The 18,352-nt window shown below is 49.0% G+C and overlaps 1 protein-coding gene across 1 annotated transcript in view; it reads right to left on the bottom strand.

Moving 5' to 3' along the window:
• CDase (neutral ceramidase) overlaps window positions 1-18,339 on the bottom strand; it is an 88,858-nt gene extending 70,519 nt beyond the window's left edge. The window contains exon 1 of the mRNA XM_084587996.1: window positions 18,076-18,339. Within this exon, the coding sequence (XP_084444122.1) occupies window positions 18,076-18,201 (126 nt within the window). The 5' untranslated portion in view covers window positions 18,202-18,339. The remainder of the gene's footprint in view (window positions 1-18,075) is intronic.
• Window positions 18,340-18,352: the final 13 nt, after the last annotated feature.

Here is an 18,352-nt window from a genome sequence, read left to right on the forward strand (position 1 = left end):
GACAAAGGGGTACTGTTGAATGCCTCGCTCGATGAAAAACGCTTGAAGCCGAACAAGAACGATCGTGTCGCGTTCTCGCACTAGAAGCAAATACACTAAAGGCAAATTTCACTCTCGATGAATCACTTGGATAGCTTGAATGGAAACGTGAAGCACAGCAGTCAGGGCAACAGTACTGCTGATTAGAGCTACCCCTAGGGCATAAAAAAAAAAAAAAAAAGCATTTCCGCCACTTCGGAGCTTTCTGCGTTTACCTCATGGCCCGAGTTTTTACGTCTGATACAACCACTACAACTCAGTCCACAACACCGTACAAGATGACAAGTACGCTCCTGGCATCCGCAGTATAATTTAGCAGTAACAAACTAACATAATAGTCGAATAGAATCGAAAAACAATGAGGGAACTGTCCCTCAAGATAAGTCCTCCATCCAATTTTGTCGTCGTACTATCGAAGCATTGCGGTTGATCATCTTTCAACTGCCAGCGACCTGTCATGGCAGACTCCGGAGGCGCAAGTCGGATGACGACAACGTCACGGATGGAGCCTTCACTCTAGGATCCGAGAGGCAACAGCCGCAGTCTCCTGTCGGTCTATCAGTCGGAGATGGCTGATGAGCCGAGGTTTTCGTTCGCTATACTTTCGTCCTGGATCAACGAAGATTTAGAATAAGTCCCTTTCCCTGTGCAGCCTAGCGGAAAAAACAATAACCGCTATCGCGGGGCCGACAGCGGCGCCGCGTTGCCTTCGCCTCGCGCCCTGATTGGAACTCGGCGATGCCAGTGCTCGTGGCATAGCACGCGGTCACTACACAACCTGGCGCGTGCAGCCCTGGCTGTCGGGCATTCCACAGCGGCAGGCAAGTATGGATACGCGCTTTATTCTCTCCCTTTCGATGGTTTATTTTCCAACGCTGCGCCGGAGGAAAGAGGGCAGCGGAGCGCGCGCACGGAAAGCAAACACCCAGGGCACAGGAGCGGCCTGCACAGAGGAGAAAGAGGTACACAAAGAGGGGGGGCACTGCCTCCGGAGCAGGAAGCCGCCGCCGCTACTGCTGCTGCTGAGCGCCGGTGCCGAAGAAGAAGAAGAAAGTGATTCGGAACAACTTGTCCCAGATAGCTGCGCCTGCAGCGTCGCTCACCGTCTCGGCCTGGCCGATCGCGCGCTGACGGACAGCTTCCAGCGTCCTGGGGAAGCGGCCCCTGACTTCTGATGCGCCTAGGGTGCCGGCGCTCTCGCTCGCCGCAAGGTTAACGCGCCTCTGTGTGCACAAAGGAGAAGAGGGGCGTGGGCTTTGCAGCGCGCGACTCTGCAGCGAATGGGTTCGCAAAGTCTACAGGAGGAAAGGGTTCCCCCTCCACTCTGCTGCTCACCATCGCCATGAACAGCAAAAAGGGTAGATGGTTTCTTCTAGGACAGTGCGTATTTATGCCCCAAATCGGACGTTGGCCGTGGCAGTCCGAGGCGAATTTGGGTCATGGCCGTTGCGACTAGTGGGCCGACAGGCTCTGTTTAAGCAAAGAGCGCACGTGAGGGAGATAGCAGAATTGGCGTCCGAGAGGCGGCCGAATCGTGCATGCCAAGCTCTTGCGCGATTCGCGCGGGTAACATCGAAAATGCCGTCCCTGGCGTAATAACAGAGGTAGAAAGGACCCACATGGGGACTTTCTTTGCTCAGCTAGCGAATTAATGCTCCGCCGCGGTGGCTCAGCGATCAGTGCGCTCGACTTGAGCCAGGTGGCCCGGATTGCATCCCGGCCGCCGCGCGCTGCCGCGTTTCGATGGAGGAGGCGAAACGCAAGGCGCTCGTGTGCAATGCGATGTCAAAGCATGTTAAATAATCCGAGGTTGTCGACATAAATCCAGAGTCCTCCATTACGGCGTCTCGCATAGCCTGAGTACATTTGTCACACTAAACCCCACGAGCCATAAAAGCGTGCACAAAACGAAATTCCCAATAAGTGAAAGAACTGCGTCGTAGAAGAAAACAAGAGGTATGCGGCAAACGTTTGTTTCATTGCATGTCCACGTGAGTGGTAACTGATGAACAGTGAAAAAAATATAAGTAACGTAACAGTAACCACGATCAGATGTGTTCGTCACGTTTCCTACTTTTTTTTCTTGCGCGCGGTCAAGTCGAGATGGACAAAGCACGTTTGCACACGAACGCGAGCGCGCACACACATAATTCGCACGCGGGTTTTCAGAGCGAGCAAAAACGCGAATCTAGGGGACGAGGAGAAAGAAGAAGAAAACACTCGAGCTGGCGTGGGAGCCGTCACGGCCGACTGCAAGTCAAGCAAGGCCACAGCAAAGATTCCTCTGGCCTATTCATCTTGACCCGTACCAGAAGCCGCCTTCGTGCGTAAACACGTCTACGGAAGCTTGTCTGAGTGGCCGTAGTAAGCAAAGAATGCGTTGAACAACAATAAATAAAACGGCAGGGCCACCTGCGAGCGAGACGAGCCGCCATCCGGAGCGCTTGCGTCACTGAAGAAAACGGCCAGGGGAAAAAAAAAAAATAGAAGCGAAAATAACGCGCGCGACTTATGTCAGTTGAGGCACACAACAGCGCACAGTCTCTTCTTTCCTTTTTTTTTTGTTCTTTTTTTTTCATTCTTACAGTTTTGGTTTGTTGCGCAGCGAACAGTGCGGAAAGCGTCACAGCGCCGCCGCCGTCCTCCCAGCTTTGCACGGAGCCTTTCCTTGACGGTTACGAAAGGGAAGAGGGGCGACATTTTCCTCCATGGCGGCGGCGCAAGCTTCCTCTCTGCGCAGACAGGAGGGCGGCTCTGGAAGCCCCACATCGACATCGCCGTCCCCACAAAGCACGCGGCACGTAGAGGATGGTGCTGCAGCTGTGATGGTGCCAGTGATGCACGAATAAGCAATTACGTGTGAACCGAGAGGCGATGCAAGTTCAATAATGCTTTGCGCTTCTGTTGCATGTAACCGCGCGAACAAGGGCTAAGGCGAAACGACATCACTTCGAATTATTCTCTTCCCGTTTGGTCAAGACAGCTCTTGCTCCTTGTCATGCCCATGGCGCGCGTGGTTGTATCAGCGGTTGTAATGAACAATGGAATCCGTGAATCCGTCGCACGGACGTTTGCGACCTGCTTAGGTAAGGCACCGTAAGCCGAAAGGAACAATAAAGGCTTCGTGGGGTCGACATCCGGTGGGTAATTGTGTGTTAACTGTCAGTCGGTTTCTTGTGCTTCGCAGACGTGCTTATTGCAGCTTTTCACCTAAAACGCAACAATACAATTGCGGATTCACAGCCGTATTCTGCAGTGCTGCTCAGCAGCTGCCCCACACCATCGTATTCATGGAATCGGCAGTAATACTTTCCAAATGCCACGTACAGCGCTGTTTTCGTGTTAAGCCTTATCCACTGCAGCCCTCTGTCTACGTGCCTCATTTGGGCTTGCGCGGAGCACTCTCGTCGGCTCGCCGGTTTGTTTCGCTCGCTTTTCCTGGACCGCCAGAGAAGGCTGCTTTCGGCTCGCTTCCGTTTGTAGACGACGTCTTGCTTGGCAACCCACTGTCGCTTCGGTGGCGGTTGCGTGCCGACTACAGGTTTGGACTGCACCGAAACGCGCTTGCTATGGGAAACGCAGCAGTATTAGCCCGTCTCTGCTTCGTCAAGTATGCAGTATAAAAGTGCGGCATGGAACGCCGCGCGCGCATCCTTCTCCGAACATCCTTGCTTTTGTTAAGATAGCGCTGGCTGCTCGTAGTTTCCTCTCGATCTCCATCGAAGAGTGAATTCTTCTTGCGCGCGCTATATATATATTTTTCGAAATGATCCAAATCCGGAAACCGAAACTATACTCCAAACTATACCGCAATGTCAGACAAATCCATACACCGTCTTTGTTTTGTTTGTTTTTAATGATAATTAAAAGGGCTCCGTACCGCCTAGGAAACGCGCGCAAATTTAGATTTAAATGAAAATGAGCCTTATCACGTCGATGTATATTCCGAAATGAGCCAAGATCACTCGTGAGAGCCTTCTGTGTCAGCTTCAGCCTCATACAGCCATACAGGTATTAGACTGTTTCGAGCGTGGTTTAATTTATACCTTCTCAAGCGGTACTTTGCAATCGACTGCGTATATTGTGTGGAGAGTTCAGCTGAAGATACGAACACAGAGATAAAAGGAGGGATAATTAGCCCTGTTGCCGAGAAAGCAAAGATGCGCCTCTGGTATACATTCAGCTTTAAAGTGTCGAGTAGGGCGACTTGGTACAGGCTTCCTAAAAGCGATATTACTAGTGAATTGAGAGGCGCAGGCCGGAAACGACAGGACTAGCGTCCTTTAGAATCCTGCCTGCGTCTACAATTTCGCTAAATTATAATCGTGAGTTTGAGATCCTGCAGTAAAGCAGAATAAATTGTAGGTGCCATAAATTCCAGCTAGTTTACTACTCCAATGCCGAAGTGGGAACACAAGGAAAGAAAGCTGTCGGATCGGCGCATGTGACAGAAGTCTGCTAGTAACATTTACTTGCTTGCGTTCAAGAAGCACCCCACTGCTCTCGGTTGCAGACAGTGAATGTTATAATTGTCATCTTTTGGCTCAATTCACAGCGTAATCATATTAAGCAGTATTTTTATAAAGAAGCTTGAACTAGCACTGTATATATAAATATTTTATAAGGAAACTGGTTGAGCTAGACCTAACACAAATATTTCTTCGCAGTGCAGCCGTTGGAGTGTGCGCGTTGAATAGATGCACTTCAGCGGTTGCATTAAACAAAAGGGGGGGGGGGGGGGGGGGGGACTTCTGAGTAGTACATGGCGTGAACGTCAGAGGCCTTTCCATGAAAGGCACAGTATTAAAACAACGAACAGTAAAGGAATCATGAATTCTGCGTCGAGCATAGCTATATATATATATATATATATATATATAGCTATGCTCGACGCGTTCACGCCATGCAGTGCATGACGTGAATGTCAGAGGCCTTTCCAGGAAAGGCACGGTATTAAAACGACGAATAATTTCTTTACATATGTCATTATGCCCTGAGGCAATAAAAGCAACGTTATGAAAAAAAAAAAAAAGCATAAGGGAATTCTGCGTCGACCATAGCTATATATGAATATATATAGCGAACAAGAAGCTATCCATGTCGCATAAATCACACGTTTATACCGTTTATATAAGGGTATAATAGGCGATTGTTCTCAGCGAATTGTTCGTGCGAAAAAAAAAATAAATAAAGTGGTGACCAGTGCCCCGCCAGTCTGATGCACCGAAAGCCTATTATAGAACGCGCGCCTTGCGCCATTTCGCCGTTTCTGCAGTTTACCGAGACCATTTGAGCATCGTGCACCGCCTGGGATGATTCAGCATGCATGGGGGTGCTCTTTGAGCTGCGGCGACGGAGCTGCTGAGAACAGTTCTCGCGTTGCAAAGTCGTTTTTTTTTTTCTTTTTTTTCTTTTTTCTTTTTTTTTTTTTTTACCTTCAACACAAATTCATTCTGATGTAGGTGAAACAATGCTATCGCGAGCATAAAGGCATGCGCACAGGTAACTAGCGTACTTCGGCTTCAGGTGCGGGGGCAGCTGTTACATTCGGGTTAGCCACATCGAAACGCCAGAAGGGCATCTGTGTCACACGAGCGTCAACGATGATAAAACCAGGCCGAAGGAGCGCATGCGGTGAATAAGTCGCGAACAGGGTGTACGGCGGAAGGGTTGAGGTTGCGGAACACCGCCTCGCAGCTGCGCGTCTCGCCACATTTCCCGGAGGACGCGAGGCTCGCTCAGCTGCGTTGAAACCCTGGCCGGATTCGAATCGCGATCGTTATCTAGCCGCGCACGCAAGTGGTGCAGCGGGTGCCTCGGGCCACATGTCCCGTTTGGCCTGCTTCTGTTGGCTCACACATCCGTTCATTTCCTCGCCAACGACCAAGAGTGCGAGAGTGATCTCTAGACAAGGCGCTTCCCACTTTAGGGCTTTTATTCGAGTCAAACGTGCGGCAGATTCGAGCCTATAAATGACTTTGTGTAAAACTTTATAGCTTTAGTTTTTTTTTTTTTTTTTTTTTTTGGGGGGGGGGGGCTTATATTTCGAGTTTTGGCGCTTCATTCGGTAAAATAAGTGGCTACGCAAGTTGTTCGTTTCTATACGTTGCATCTTAGTGTGAAAAAAAAAAAAAAAAAAAAAAAAAAAAAAAAAAAAAACATAACGCAGTATTCGCGAAGCTTCAGCTTCGACGCGTAATCCCGTGAGGAAGAAATTTCGCTCCATTACCGAAACGTTGAAAGAGAAACTAAAAACTGTTTCTGCACCCTCGTGGCCAAGCTAACCTGAAGTTACGAAACGACGATCGAGGTGGTTCCGTGCTGCTACAAAAGTCTGAAGTAAGAACGAGGTAGAAAGTAGCGTGATCGAGGCTGCGCCTCATTTCGAGCAGAGCGATATCGCGGTGATAACGCTTGTTAATAAGCCGATCTACGAAAATAAGCAACAAAACCGAAACGCAATTTTAAAAGAATTAAGGAGCACATACGGACGAATTCCCTTGCCAATCCTCACTCACGTATTCCGCTACACGTAGATTAGCAATCTTTTAATTTGTGTCTTTATTATCCCGGAAATGCTCATTGGCATACAGTCATAAGCTACCAGGTTGTAGGAAAGGCCACCCGGCATATAGACATAAAACACGCTTCAATCGAGAGGTATACGAACGTGCCTGTGTGGCCTATAGGGGCAGCGCCCCTAACCTGGGATGCGATGGTCCCGGAGGGCTGGATTTCGATCTCACCTTCCCATCTCATCAAAGGCGAAGTTCGAGTTGGCAAAGCCTGCCAATTTGGCCATGTCATATGGTGTCGTGAAGTCGGACAGCCCGACCACCAGTCTGAGTACGGCCGCTGACTATCACCTGCCGTATATTCGTGATATTTCGTTCGCAACGACGACAAAGCCGACACCGGATTACCTGGGGAACGGCACCTTCGATGCCTCGCGTTAAAGATATACGTATACGTATATAGCAGTGACCCGCCCCTGGACTCGCCTATCCATCAGCGCTATTATAGTTGTCTGTGTTCTCTTGGCGTTGTTCATATCTCATGGTGCTGGACATGCAGTTGAAAGGAGGTGCCGGTAACTTTGCCCATCGGTACAGGTCAGCTTCCGCATGACTGTACATCGTCCTTTCGCCTCCACAGGCTGTAGAGCCACATAGATATGCCCATCGCATCCCCTCTCAGTGCATGCGACTGGGGACGCCACATATCTCGAATGTAACAGCGTAAGCTAATTTGGCAGCGTAGCACGAGTGGGGCCATTATTACGCCGCTTGGTATCAGCGTCGGGTCGGTCCGAGAGCGCCCCGTTAATCTCAGCCCTTCAGAGCAAGCCCACTTCAACGATCCCGTCGCATGTGTTCGACACAGGGCCCTATATGCCTCCCTCCATGACCCTTATAAATGAAAAACAGCTCTGTTTTCTAATGCGAGCTCCACTGCTCCCCAGCAAGTACTAACAAGGACAGGTTAGTTGTACCTCCAAATGGTCAAGCCGGATACTGCGACAGTAGGAGAGCGAGAAGGAGGAAGGGGTTGAGAGTGCGCTGCACGACTAACGAACGCGTACTCCGTCCCCCGCCTTTCCGCTCAAGCCGCGTGAAACTTCATTTCACGCACGTTTTGGTGGCACGATTTTTTTTTTCTCGGTCGCCAGGAGGTGGACATGCTGATTACGGGCCATCGGTAGTAAGTGCGTGCCCAGACGTTAAGACAGAGCCAACTCCCTTGTGCGCCGGTCACTATGCACAAACAACACTTCTGTATCTACAAACAACGGAATACATTTACAAGAAAAGCAATGTTTGGTTAGGCTTGTGGCTTGTTTGTCTAATGAGTTACAATGCTCCGTGCTTGTGACCTAACGTACATCGGCGAAACTGGCCGATGTATCAACGTTAGGCTTATGGAGCATTGCAAACTCATTAGACCAACAAGCCGCAAACCTAGCCGAACATTGTTTTTCTTGTAAATGCATTCCGTTCTTTGTAGATACAGAAGTGTTGTTTGTGTATAATGACCGCGACGCAGTAGGGGAGCTGGCTGAGGCATTCCATATAATCAGGAAAACAGACGAGCGTGTCAGCACACCTTCCGTGACTTTCACAGCCAGGGAAATGAGCCTAATACACGATGGATATATGGCTCAGTGTACACACGTGTGCTTTTGGAGTGATTTTATCCTTGCTAAGTACGTCTGGGATTGACGCATGTTTTTAACGTTGTGCATGTGCGCAGATTTGAATGGAGTATAAAATGATAAAATGCGTGTTTCCCCAATAAATGAAAGTTGTAAATTCAGCGCCGCCGTGTGTGCCTTCTTGCTCCACTATTTGTCCTCTAGCGCTGTTGCTTAAACATGATTGATCACCAACTAGCCCAAACCTACGGTTCTTCTTCAGAGGCAGAGATGTCTCACTGTATGTCCAATTTTAAAACCGCGATTCCCAATAGACGGTATAGGTCCTCATTCAAAATGATGCTGCACATTACGTAACGGCGTGAGCTGAGCTGTCTGTTACCCGGAAGAATGCTGGTGCTGGCCGGGCGTTCTCTCCACTAAAATTCGATTTCCTGATTGGCATACCCTCTAAGGAAAATGCATGAAAAACAAGAGGCCTTCAAGAAATATGCAACAGTTTGAATGCAGCAGCCCCAGCAAGTCGTAGGTGTGAAAATAGTTGGGAAATCATGCACGTTTACAGTACATAGCATTCAATGATTGCAAAAAAGCTGTTCACTAAGTCGAAACCTCGACAGTCATGCAGGCATTGCGAAACCAGGGTGTAAATGAGGCATATGTGAAAGTAACGGATGCTGTCTACAGTGGCTGCGCAGCAACCATGGTTCTGCATAAAGAAAGTAACAAAATTCCCATAAAGAAAGGTGTTAGGCAAGGAGACACAATCTCCCCAGTACTATTCACAGCTTGCTTAGAGGAAGTATTCAGAGACTTGGAATGGGAGCAGTTAGGGATAAGGGTAGATGGATAATACCTCAGTAATCTGCGATTTGCTGATGACATTGCCTTGCTAAGCAACTCGGGGGATGAACTGCAAATAATGATTGATGACCTAGACAGGAAAAGTAGAAAGGTTGGCTTGAAAATCAATATGCAGAAGACTAAGGTAATGTTCAGCAGCCTCGGAAAGGAACAGCAGTTTACATTAGGTAGCGAAGTACTGGAAGTAGTAGGCGAATGTGCCTACTTAGGACAGGTAGTAACCGCAGATGCGGACCATGAAAAGGAAATAACTTGGCGAATAAGATTCGGATGGAGCCCATTTAGCAAGTACTCTCAAATTATGACTAGTAGCTTACCGGTTTCGCTCAAGAGTTAAGTATACAACAGTTGCATCTTACAACAGGTAAGTATACAACAGTTACCTGTACTCACCTATGGGGCCGAAACATGGAGGCTAACGAAAAGGGATCTACTTAAGTTGAGGACAACGCAGAGATCTATGGAACGGAAAATGGTAGGTGTAACGTTAAGAGATATGAAGCGTGCATAGTGGGTCAAAGAAGTAACTCGAGTTAATGACATTCTAGCGGAAATGAAAGCGGGTTGCGGCAAAAAGTTAGGTGGGCGGATGAGTTTAAGAAGTTCGCAGGGGTCAAGTGGATGCAGCTAGCACAGGACAGGGTTAATGGAGTAATATCGGAGATGCCTTTGCCCTACAGTGGGTATAGACTGGCTGGTGGTGATGCTGATGCTCGAGAAGCCGCGAGTGTAAAATACCATGTACCTATTGTTCGCTAGAGTTTATGCCATTCGCAATTATGTTGCTTGTTTATAGCTCCCAGCAATTCTCAGGACCTTAAGTTGTTCGTCACTGAAATCGTCTGAGTGTGACGTTAAGCCAGGGAAAAAGAGGGTCATATTAGTCCTCAAACGGTCTTGTCGCGTAGATGAATATACCCGCGTTAACAGTACAATAACACACTTGAAAACACGAAATGCGCCTAGACAGGATCTAAAGGCGCACGAAAACGAAGGCGAGAGACACAGGGGAGAGGACAGGCGCTACCTCCAAATGAAGGCTTATTAAAACAGAAATGTTAAATGTATAAACCTTTTGTTGAAAGTTTGAGCCTGTCTTGTCTCCTGTTTCTGTCATCTTCATTTTTCTGCCCTATGCACTTCGTGTAAGTAGAACCAACTGACCCAGCTATCGTCATTCAACGACAAAGTTCTGGTCACGGGCAACTTGACTCAGGCAGAGAGGTGTTTTCATTACACTAGACGAAGCAAGCATGAAATAGCCCCCCTAGGACACTGTAGGCGTTTTGAGCTGCAGTTGGGAATACAAGTCCCGTCTTAAAAAACGCTGTCTCTCTCGTTCTTTCTTTCCACTGCCAGGAGAATTCCGCGATACCTTTTTCTCTTTTTTTTTTTTTTTTTTTTGTTTTTCAGCTACTCCAACTGGAGGCCACATAGTCGCTTTGGCGCATTTTATGACGCGTTCGACCGTCAACGACAGCGCTTGATGAGCTTCGAGAAAAGCGCGCGATCTTTGTAGCGTCGTGAGACCGAGCGGACCTTGAAAGGAGACGCATTCGAGCGTGCTGCCGCTGCTCGCAGGTAGTGCGTTGAGAGGTTCCGCGGGAAAGGCGCGTGAGAAAGGTTATGCAAGACGCTGCTTGCAGCAAAATATTTTGCGAGCGCCCCTCCTGGCAAGCTCAGCACAGTTTCAACGAAGCTACGCGTTTGGAGTGCTCTTGATAGCAATGGTTTCTTAGTTTTAGCTAAAATACAGCAGCCGCTATAGCCGGCCGATTTCAAAGGCGCCTCCGGTGTGACCTACGCGCATCTTGAGATTCATCCGCATAAGCAAGTAAAAGCGTGCCTGTAATTAATGTTTGTGTGACTAACGTTCAGTAGATGTACGAAGAAGTAGTAGTAATAAGTGGTTTTATTATAGAATAAAATAAAAATAATAAAGGAAGGAAAAAGATTTTTTGTCTGCCCCGCGGTATCTGCTTTCGAAATGAGCTGAAGCACCTGAACTGGGGCGGCGGAAATAAAGGGATAGCAAGGAGACAGGTAGGAGAAATCAAAGAGGTGAGTGACAGGGAGAAAGGACCGTTTAGGTTAAAAGGTAAAACAGTATAATAGAATTGTAAATACACGTTCAATACAAACCTTAAGTGTAAACTCTCACCACATATATGGCAATGCATTTAAATCTTAATGCTGTGCATGCATAATTTTTCTCTCTCCTTATAACTGAGAAGCACTATCAACGTTACAGGCTCTATTTATAATTTAAATAAAAAAATGCTTTTTCGCTCAATAGTATACCCAGGCCACAAAAGAGCCAGTTAGTTGATTTTAAAGTGTAAACGTCAAACGCCAGCACAATTTCCACGTGCGTCAACTGCCAAGCGAGCTGGAAACGGTAATAGTAAAGCACCAGGATGAAAACAAAGAGGATTCAAAAATAATTTCGAGCTTCAAAAATACGCGTGACGCAATGAATTAAAAAGACAGGCAAATTAACGTAACTATCGAAGATAAAATCTATCGGCAATAAACAAATAAATAAAGTGGCGGGAAACATGGCACCAACCGCCCTCTTTTGTGAAACATTGCTTTCTGCATGCGCTTTCTGCATACGAGTCCCAGAGAAGAAACGCTCGTTTTAGCCCAAAAAGGTCATGTCTTTCAACGCAATTTGAAAAAAAAAAAAAAAAAAAAAAAAAAAAAAACGATTTTGCAGTTTAGGTTTACAGCGTTCTGTGGTAGGTCATAAGTGTGCCTCATGCCTCGAGGACAAGTAGAAGTAATTGGCCTGTATCAACAGGGTGTAACCACGTTCTGATCACCAAGTGACCCCCCCCCCCCCACACACACACACACACAAATACATCTGCCGCTCCGCTATATCACCGAATGAGTCAATGGAAATTTCTCAGTACAGATCTCAGAGGCTATACGTTACATTACTATCAACTTCAAAATGGTGGCAACCCGTTCCTTTTGTGAATACGTCATGAGTTTGAAGCAAATGGCTAAAAGGCTTTCGAACCCAACCTCCTGAGCGATGAAAGTCAGAGAATCAACATTTACAAATGACAGTAATTGGATAGAGTTGATTTCTTTTTAGTGCGTCCTTAAAGAAGGCTGTCCAAGTGTCTAAGCGGCTGCTGCAAGTTGCGAAGTCCAGACCTAAGTCAAAAGAAAAGTGGCTCACCCACCACTGATCGTCCTTCCATACCGCGAGGTTTCCTCGACTAGACCCAGCAAGCTGAGGAACAAGCGAATTGGACCATCCGGTCACTCTGCTGGGTGTTTGGACGTAAGTATGCGCCCTCACCGTGAAAGGGCTTCTCGTAGCGCGCATGCTCGGCACTAGTTTTAACCCAATTGGTAGACAAGTGTCAATAACATTCTGTTAAGTCCTTTTTCTTTGCCCCTCTTCCACGATCCCTTGCTTTAAAAAAAAGGCGCGAAAATAAGAACGCTTTCGCAGGTCGCTATCTCGTTTCGTATCTTATCTTATCTCGTTTGAGTTCAAGAGCTCTTCTGAGTAGAAAGGTGTACAGCTACAGCGGTCGTCTGCGGTACGTATGACTCCTTTTAAAAAAAGTAAATAAAAAAAAGTTCTTCGCGACAGTTACGACACTTTGTCTTCACGGTTAGCAACTTGCTGCGATTAGAAAAAAAGACGTAAACTTCATGTCAAAACCGCTACAAGCGCTAGCTGGTATAGGCGTCCCGGAAAGTTGGCTACGCGCTGCAGGCCTACATCGACACCAGCAACCAGGAAGAAAGACTCTACGCTTTCTTCCGTGCTTCTCTGTCTGAAAGCTATAGCGGTGCACATTTAACAGCCAGCTTCCTCTGTATATAATGCTACGCTCTGTCTTTGTGTGTACGCGATCTTGCGCATGTACAATGCAACCTATTGGTTCCTCCTAAACGCGTAAGCTCCTATTGGTTCCTGCCGTCACCCAAACCACACATCGGCAAACGTAAACAGCCTAAAAAACATCAGAAGCTCGAACATTCTCTAGTGAGCTCGGAGAATGAAGTTAGATAAGACGGCGTCCAAATGGAAGCTACTCTACACGCAACACACGCAGCCACTGTGACTGCGTGTTCCGAAACCATTTCACCCAAGCGGTATGTTGGGGCCTGGATGAATGGTAAATCAGAGCGCGGATCGTGGTGCACCCATGGTGCATTCCGTCATGCACAGCGTCCCCTGCAAGATGAATCCACGGTGCCACATAGAGTGCTCTGCGAGCAATGCAGCGGGTATAGCATTCTCGCAATGCCGCATGAAGTGAAACGAAACGCAAAGCAAAACAAAGAGTCAGCAAGTCTCGTTCACAGCAGCATATGTACTGGCAGTGTGGAATGTTTTTCCCGGCGGAAACCCGCAGGCCTTACAGGCGAGCTCGGCCAATTAACGATAAGCATTTTTTCCAGCACGATCAACAATGCGTATCGAACCCGAACACATTCGCCCAGTAGTTATGCTGGCCACGCCGGCGTTAGGAGAGGGCCGAGCTTCTTGCAAGCGCCGTCTCTTCCGGCTTGAAGCCAGCACACGGAAAGCCGTACGGCGTTTTCTTCCGGCACATGGACGCTATTGGGTGGGTTGGCATCTCCGCCGCTTCCGTCGCCTGATAGCGCGGCTTTTATTTCTCTCGTCTAACATTTCTCCCCTGAATGGCTTACGGTCCGAAAGCCAGCTGTGGACGGCACTGCAAAATGCACAGATAGCGGATGCCCCGAAAGTGCGAGAGATTAACAACGCAGTCCTAACAGGCCGGTAGAAAGGCCTTGAAAGGACGTGGACTGCATGCAAAGACGACTCCGACGTCAGCGCAACCTGCTGCTGTACAGTAACGACGTGCTTCGCGCCGACCGGAACGCAGCTTGCAAGAGACGACCAATGAGCAGTTACACAGCTAGCCAGTACCTTTTGCGCAGATACCACTCAACCATGAGTCTGAATTGCAGTAAAACACATTGTTAAGCTAGTACGACGTGTTCTTGGGATGTCTTCCCTCTGCTACAGCAAACAGTTTTTATGCTGGGTTTTAAACAGCGAAAACGGAAAACAGATGCGCGTTCGCGGCGTGACACGATTCTCAGCGATTACATCACAAGACATTACCACGAAAAACAGTCTCGCGCGTGCTGAATAGCTAATGGCAGCGTAATGCAATTAAAAAAAAAAAAAAGTCATTCGCGAGGCGGAAAGCGGATATTTATATACTTCTAGGGAACGTTGTGGGCGTCGGCAATGCAGTGGTTCCTTTAGAAACTATCTACTAAGGCATGGAAAGGGCGAAGTTTAGAATAGAGTTGCGCCGGAATTGAAACATCATATGGCTACCAAACATGGCTGGGGTAATAAAGAACGAAAGAAAAACGCACAATGTAAGTTTCATTAAAATACACCCGCTTCGACAACCCCAGTGGAGCTACATGGTACAAAGACCTCGCAATCTACGTTCGTCTTTCGTCGCCTCTTTGTTTCCTTCAAAGACCCCAAAGTAGAAGCGCTGGTCTCGGCAAAATTTATTGTCATGCCACCGCTCATTGTTTCTCCTCGGAACGCGTGCAATGTTTCCTCATTCGTATTAACCACTCCTTCAAGAACGATGCAAGATCAGAAGCGTCAGGAATGTATAGGACCACTTCAGTGTCCGTAGTACCCCGCCGTGGTGGTGCAGAGGTTATAAGCCCTCGACTGCTGTGCCCAAGAATGCGGGTTCGAATCCAGGCTGCGGTGGCTGCTTTTCGGTGGAGGCGAAAAGCAAGGTGCTCGTATTGTGTGCGATGTCAGTGCACGTTAAAAAAAAAAAAAAAAAAAAAAAAAAACCCCAGTTGGTCGAAGTTTCCGGAGCCCTCCACCACGGCGTCTCTTAACCTTGTCTTTACGCCGTCTCCCTAGCGCCTGCTTATCTTGTTGGGTTAAACCACACAAGCCAAACCGAACCAATCAGTGTCCGTACTGCTTCTTTTTTTTACTCGTTTAGACAATGGCTTATATATAGTTGCTTACGACATGTAGAGCAATCCTGGCAAAATGAAGATAAGCTACATGTTTTCACGCTCAATAAAGCTACGTCTGGAATGCGGGAGCACTTCACTGTCTGCAATTTACATTGAAAAATGGTTAATATACGTACCTCTTTACTGCAAAAGAATATTCACACAACAACGACAAGCAACATGTTTTCGCGGCGACCAAAGTTAATTAGGTGCTCCGTGAGTGCGCGAGAAATATTCGGCCATGAAAAGCTGCAGACTCGTGCTAGCTATCGCTGTTGGCTTTTCGGAGTTGTCTTATCGGAACGAGAGAGCAATGCAGACAGAGTTGATGGCACGCGCAAGACCGAACAGCAGGCCTACCCCGTGCTCAAGGAATGTCAGTGGATCAACTTTACATGAAGCTGACAGGGTAAAACATTCTGCCAGCGCCAAGGTTTTTCAACGTATGTAAAATCAGGCATTCTAGCCAGCTAATGTCCATTCGTGATGCTCAGCTGAGGTGTATGCGTTCGGCCTTCATGCGTGTTTTTCACACTGTCAGGGGGTGAAATATTTCGTGCAACATTTTTCGTTCTTTTTTTTTTTCTTTTTTTTTTTTTTGTGTGGCCTCGCAAGTTCGAATAATAGAGGTCAACGGTGTGAGGGCTTCTTAAAAGAACGAAAACTCATCAAAACAGCTAGAGTGAGTGCTACAATTACGATGCCATACTTTCACGTGACAATATCATACCATTAACTGACGCTGGCCAAACAAGGCATTCCAGCAGTGCACTGCCGATGAACTTGCAAACTGACCTGTTGAACTTCTTTTTTTTTTATTTTTACCTGGCTGTCATAATTTACGCAAGTTCACTGACAGCCTCCTAGGTAGGCACGCAGGACGGCAGATAGGTATTGTTGTGCCAGTGCAAACTTCGGCCGACAGACGCGGAGCATGATTCACCTTGCAGTTCCTCCGGAGGGGCATCGACCTCGGCCGCCGTGGCCGTCCGCGCGTAAAACGGCTGCGTATGGCCGAAAATGAAGACAAAAAAGAGAGGAAAACGCATGCGCGCGAGAGAGAGGACAACCCTATACTCATGTTTCACGCAAGATCGCCGAGTACGCGACGCGATATCTGCCAGAAGGCTCCGCGCGGTGTACCGGTCTCCCATGCAGTCATGATGCATGGCGCGTCCCGGTTCCACGCAGCGCTCGTGCAGAAAGAGGGCACCGCGTGCGGCCGTTCACTCCCCTTTCCAGAGAGCTCTCCTCAGCCGCAGCAACGCAACGATTGTCGCCGGTGCGCGGTTCGAATCCCGGCCGAAAGCCGTGGAAGATAAAGGAATGGAGTGCGGCGGGTGCATCTTCTTTCCGCGTCGTCGCGCGGCAGCAACCCCGAATACGACATCCGCGCACCGGATCGGAGCAACCGGGGGTCTTTAGTACGCCGCGGCGGCGGCCGCTCGTGATCCCTGTAACAGGCGGACATGGGAAGCACTTCCTTCCAGGAAGGGCGCCGCCAGGGAGCAAACAAAGGCAATCACCGCTAAAGGAGCAAACAAGAATTAAGCAAGCCCTCCCCAAAAATAGGTACCGGTCCCGAGTTTATGAAACTGCGCGGCGCATTTTTTCCTGCTCGCCTCGGCCCGTGCCGAGACAGATCGGATTATGCGCGGCCTCTTCCTCGCGCCCGACAAAAGTGAGAGCGTCACTCGGACCGCGTGTGTGTATTACGGCTCGCGGCCGCCACATTACTCCTTTCGCTGGCCCTGTCGAATTAGGCGCCTGTTGGTGTTCGCACGCTCCATTTCCTCCCGCGGCCAGAGATTAGGGCGCGGAGGAAAGTGCGCACCTTTGAATAAAGCTTCTTTTGCCCCATTCAAAATATATAACGACAGAGGCGTTTCCTCTTTCGTTGAAAGCTGGCCGGTTAGAAGAGGACCGCGAGCTCCCGCAGCAGGAGATGTCGGAACCGATAGCGTTCAGTCAGCGAGCACACCTGCTGGAGTGGACCACGCAACTGCCGCATTCGCAATCTTCGATCGCCATTGTGTATAAATAAGAGCGAAAACGAGTGGTTCGCAGCGCCCAGGGCGTGCTAAGCTGCCAGCTCTCCCATCGCAAGCACTCCACTGCGCTCGAGAACCGAGATTCGCAGTGCAGAAACCAAAGGGCCTCAGCTGAACCATTCCGCGCCGGCTGCTGGGAGCTTCCATGCCTACAGGCGTTCAGTGCAAGGCGTAGGCGGGGCGTTCGCAACAGCTGATTCACGACTGCTCCGCTGGGAACACATCGAGAGAACGCACGAAGAATCTAGTACGCTCTACACAGGTAGAAAATGGTACAAAGGAACATTGTCCGATTCTCTACTGGAGCTGTCAACGCTTTTTACCGCGCAGCTGAGATAGAGATAGTGGTTAGTCAAATACTGCTATGAGTGGACAGGTCAAAAGGAGAGAGAGAGCAGTGTTCATCCTTCGTTCAAAGTGCCCAAAATGATATCGTACTTTTCCCCACGTGAACAGACCATCTAATCGCTAAATTCGTGGGTTCGCGCCAGCCTCCCTTCGAGGCGCACTTCCCTATTCTTAGCCACAAGGGATGCTGTAGCCAAAGTGTGTGCGCTTTCGCGTATGCTGTCTAGGGACGTACCACCGGGTGTTGCGACAGCGTAAGGGAGGAAGCGGCCTACAAGCGAGCTGCAGGCAGCGAGCTCACTTACGCTGCCGCCCCGAGATGAGGTCGCGAAGATGAGCTACACGAAAGACAAAAAAGACAAGGGAATAAAGCGAGCGCTGGCGCATCGAAGGGGCACTCATTGGCGGCAGACAGCTGAGCGGTCTCCGAGCGCGCCGTTGCACCTCTGGGAATCTTTAGCCGCACATAAGCAACGCGTGAATGTATTCAAAGTTGCTGCGTTTACGCGAGGCCAGTGGACGCGGCTGGTGCTAGTCGAGCACGTCGTGTTGTGTTCGCGGCACCTCGCGAAATGAGGAAGCAAAGCCGAAGACGGTTGCGACGCTCACCATTCCAATTTCAGCGGCCGGGCCAGTGATGTCGGCGATGCCAACGCCGATCTCGTACTCCTCGCGGTCCAGGCCTCCGATGAGCCGGAAGAGGAAGAGGAGACAGAGGAAGACGTAGTTCCACATGGCGATGCCCGACCCACGGCGTGCTCCGGCGGAGGCAGCGGCGCGGCTGGGAGCAAGCGAAGCTCGCGATCCAGGTTACACGACGAATTTAAAAGTGAGCAGGCCTCCCGCGCCCGCCGGACGAGGTCTTCGTTCTCGCACGGCGGGTTTC

This window comes from Amblyomma maculatum, chromosome 1 (assembly GCF_055883805.1).
Source record: "Amblyomma maculatum isolate TAMU_Amacu chromosome 1, ASM5588380v1, whole genome shotgun sequence".
NCBI classification, from domain to species: Eukaryota; Metazoa; Arthropoda; class Arachnida; order Ixodida; family Ixodidae; genus Amblyomma; species Amblyomma maculatum.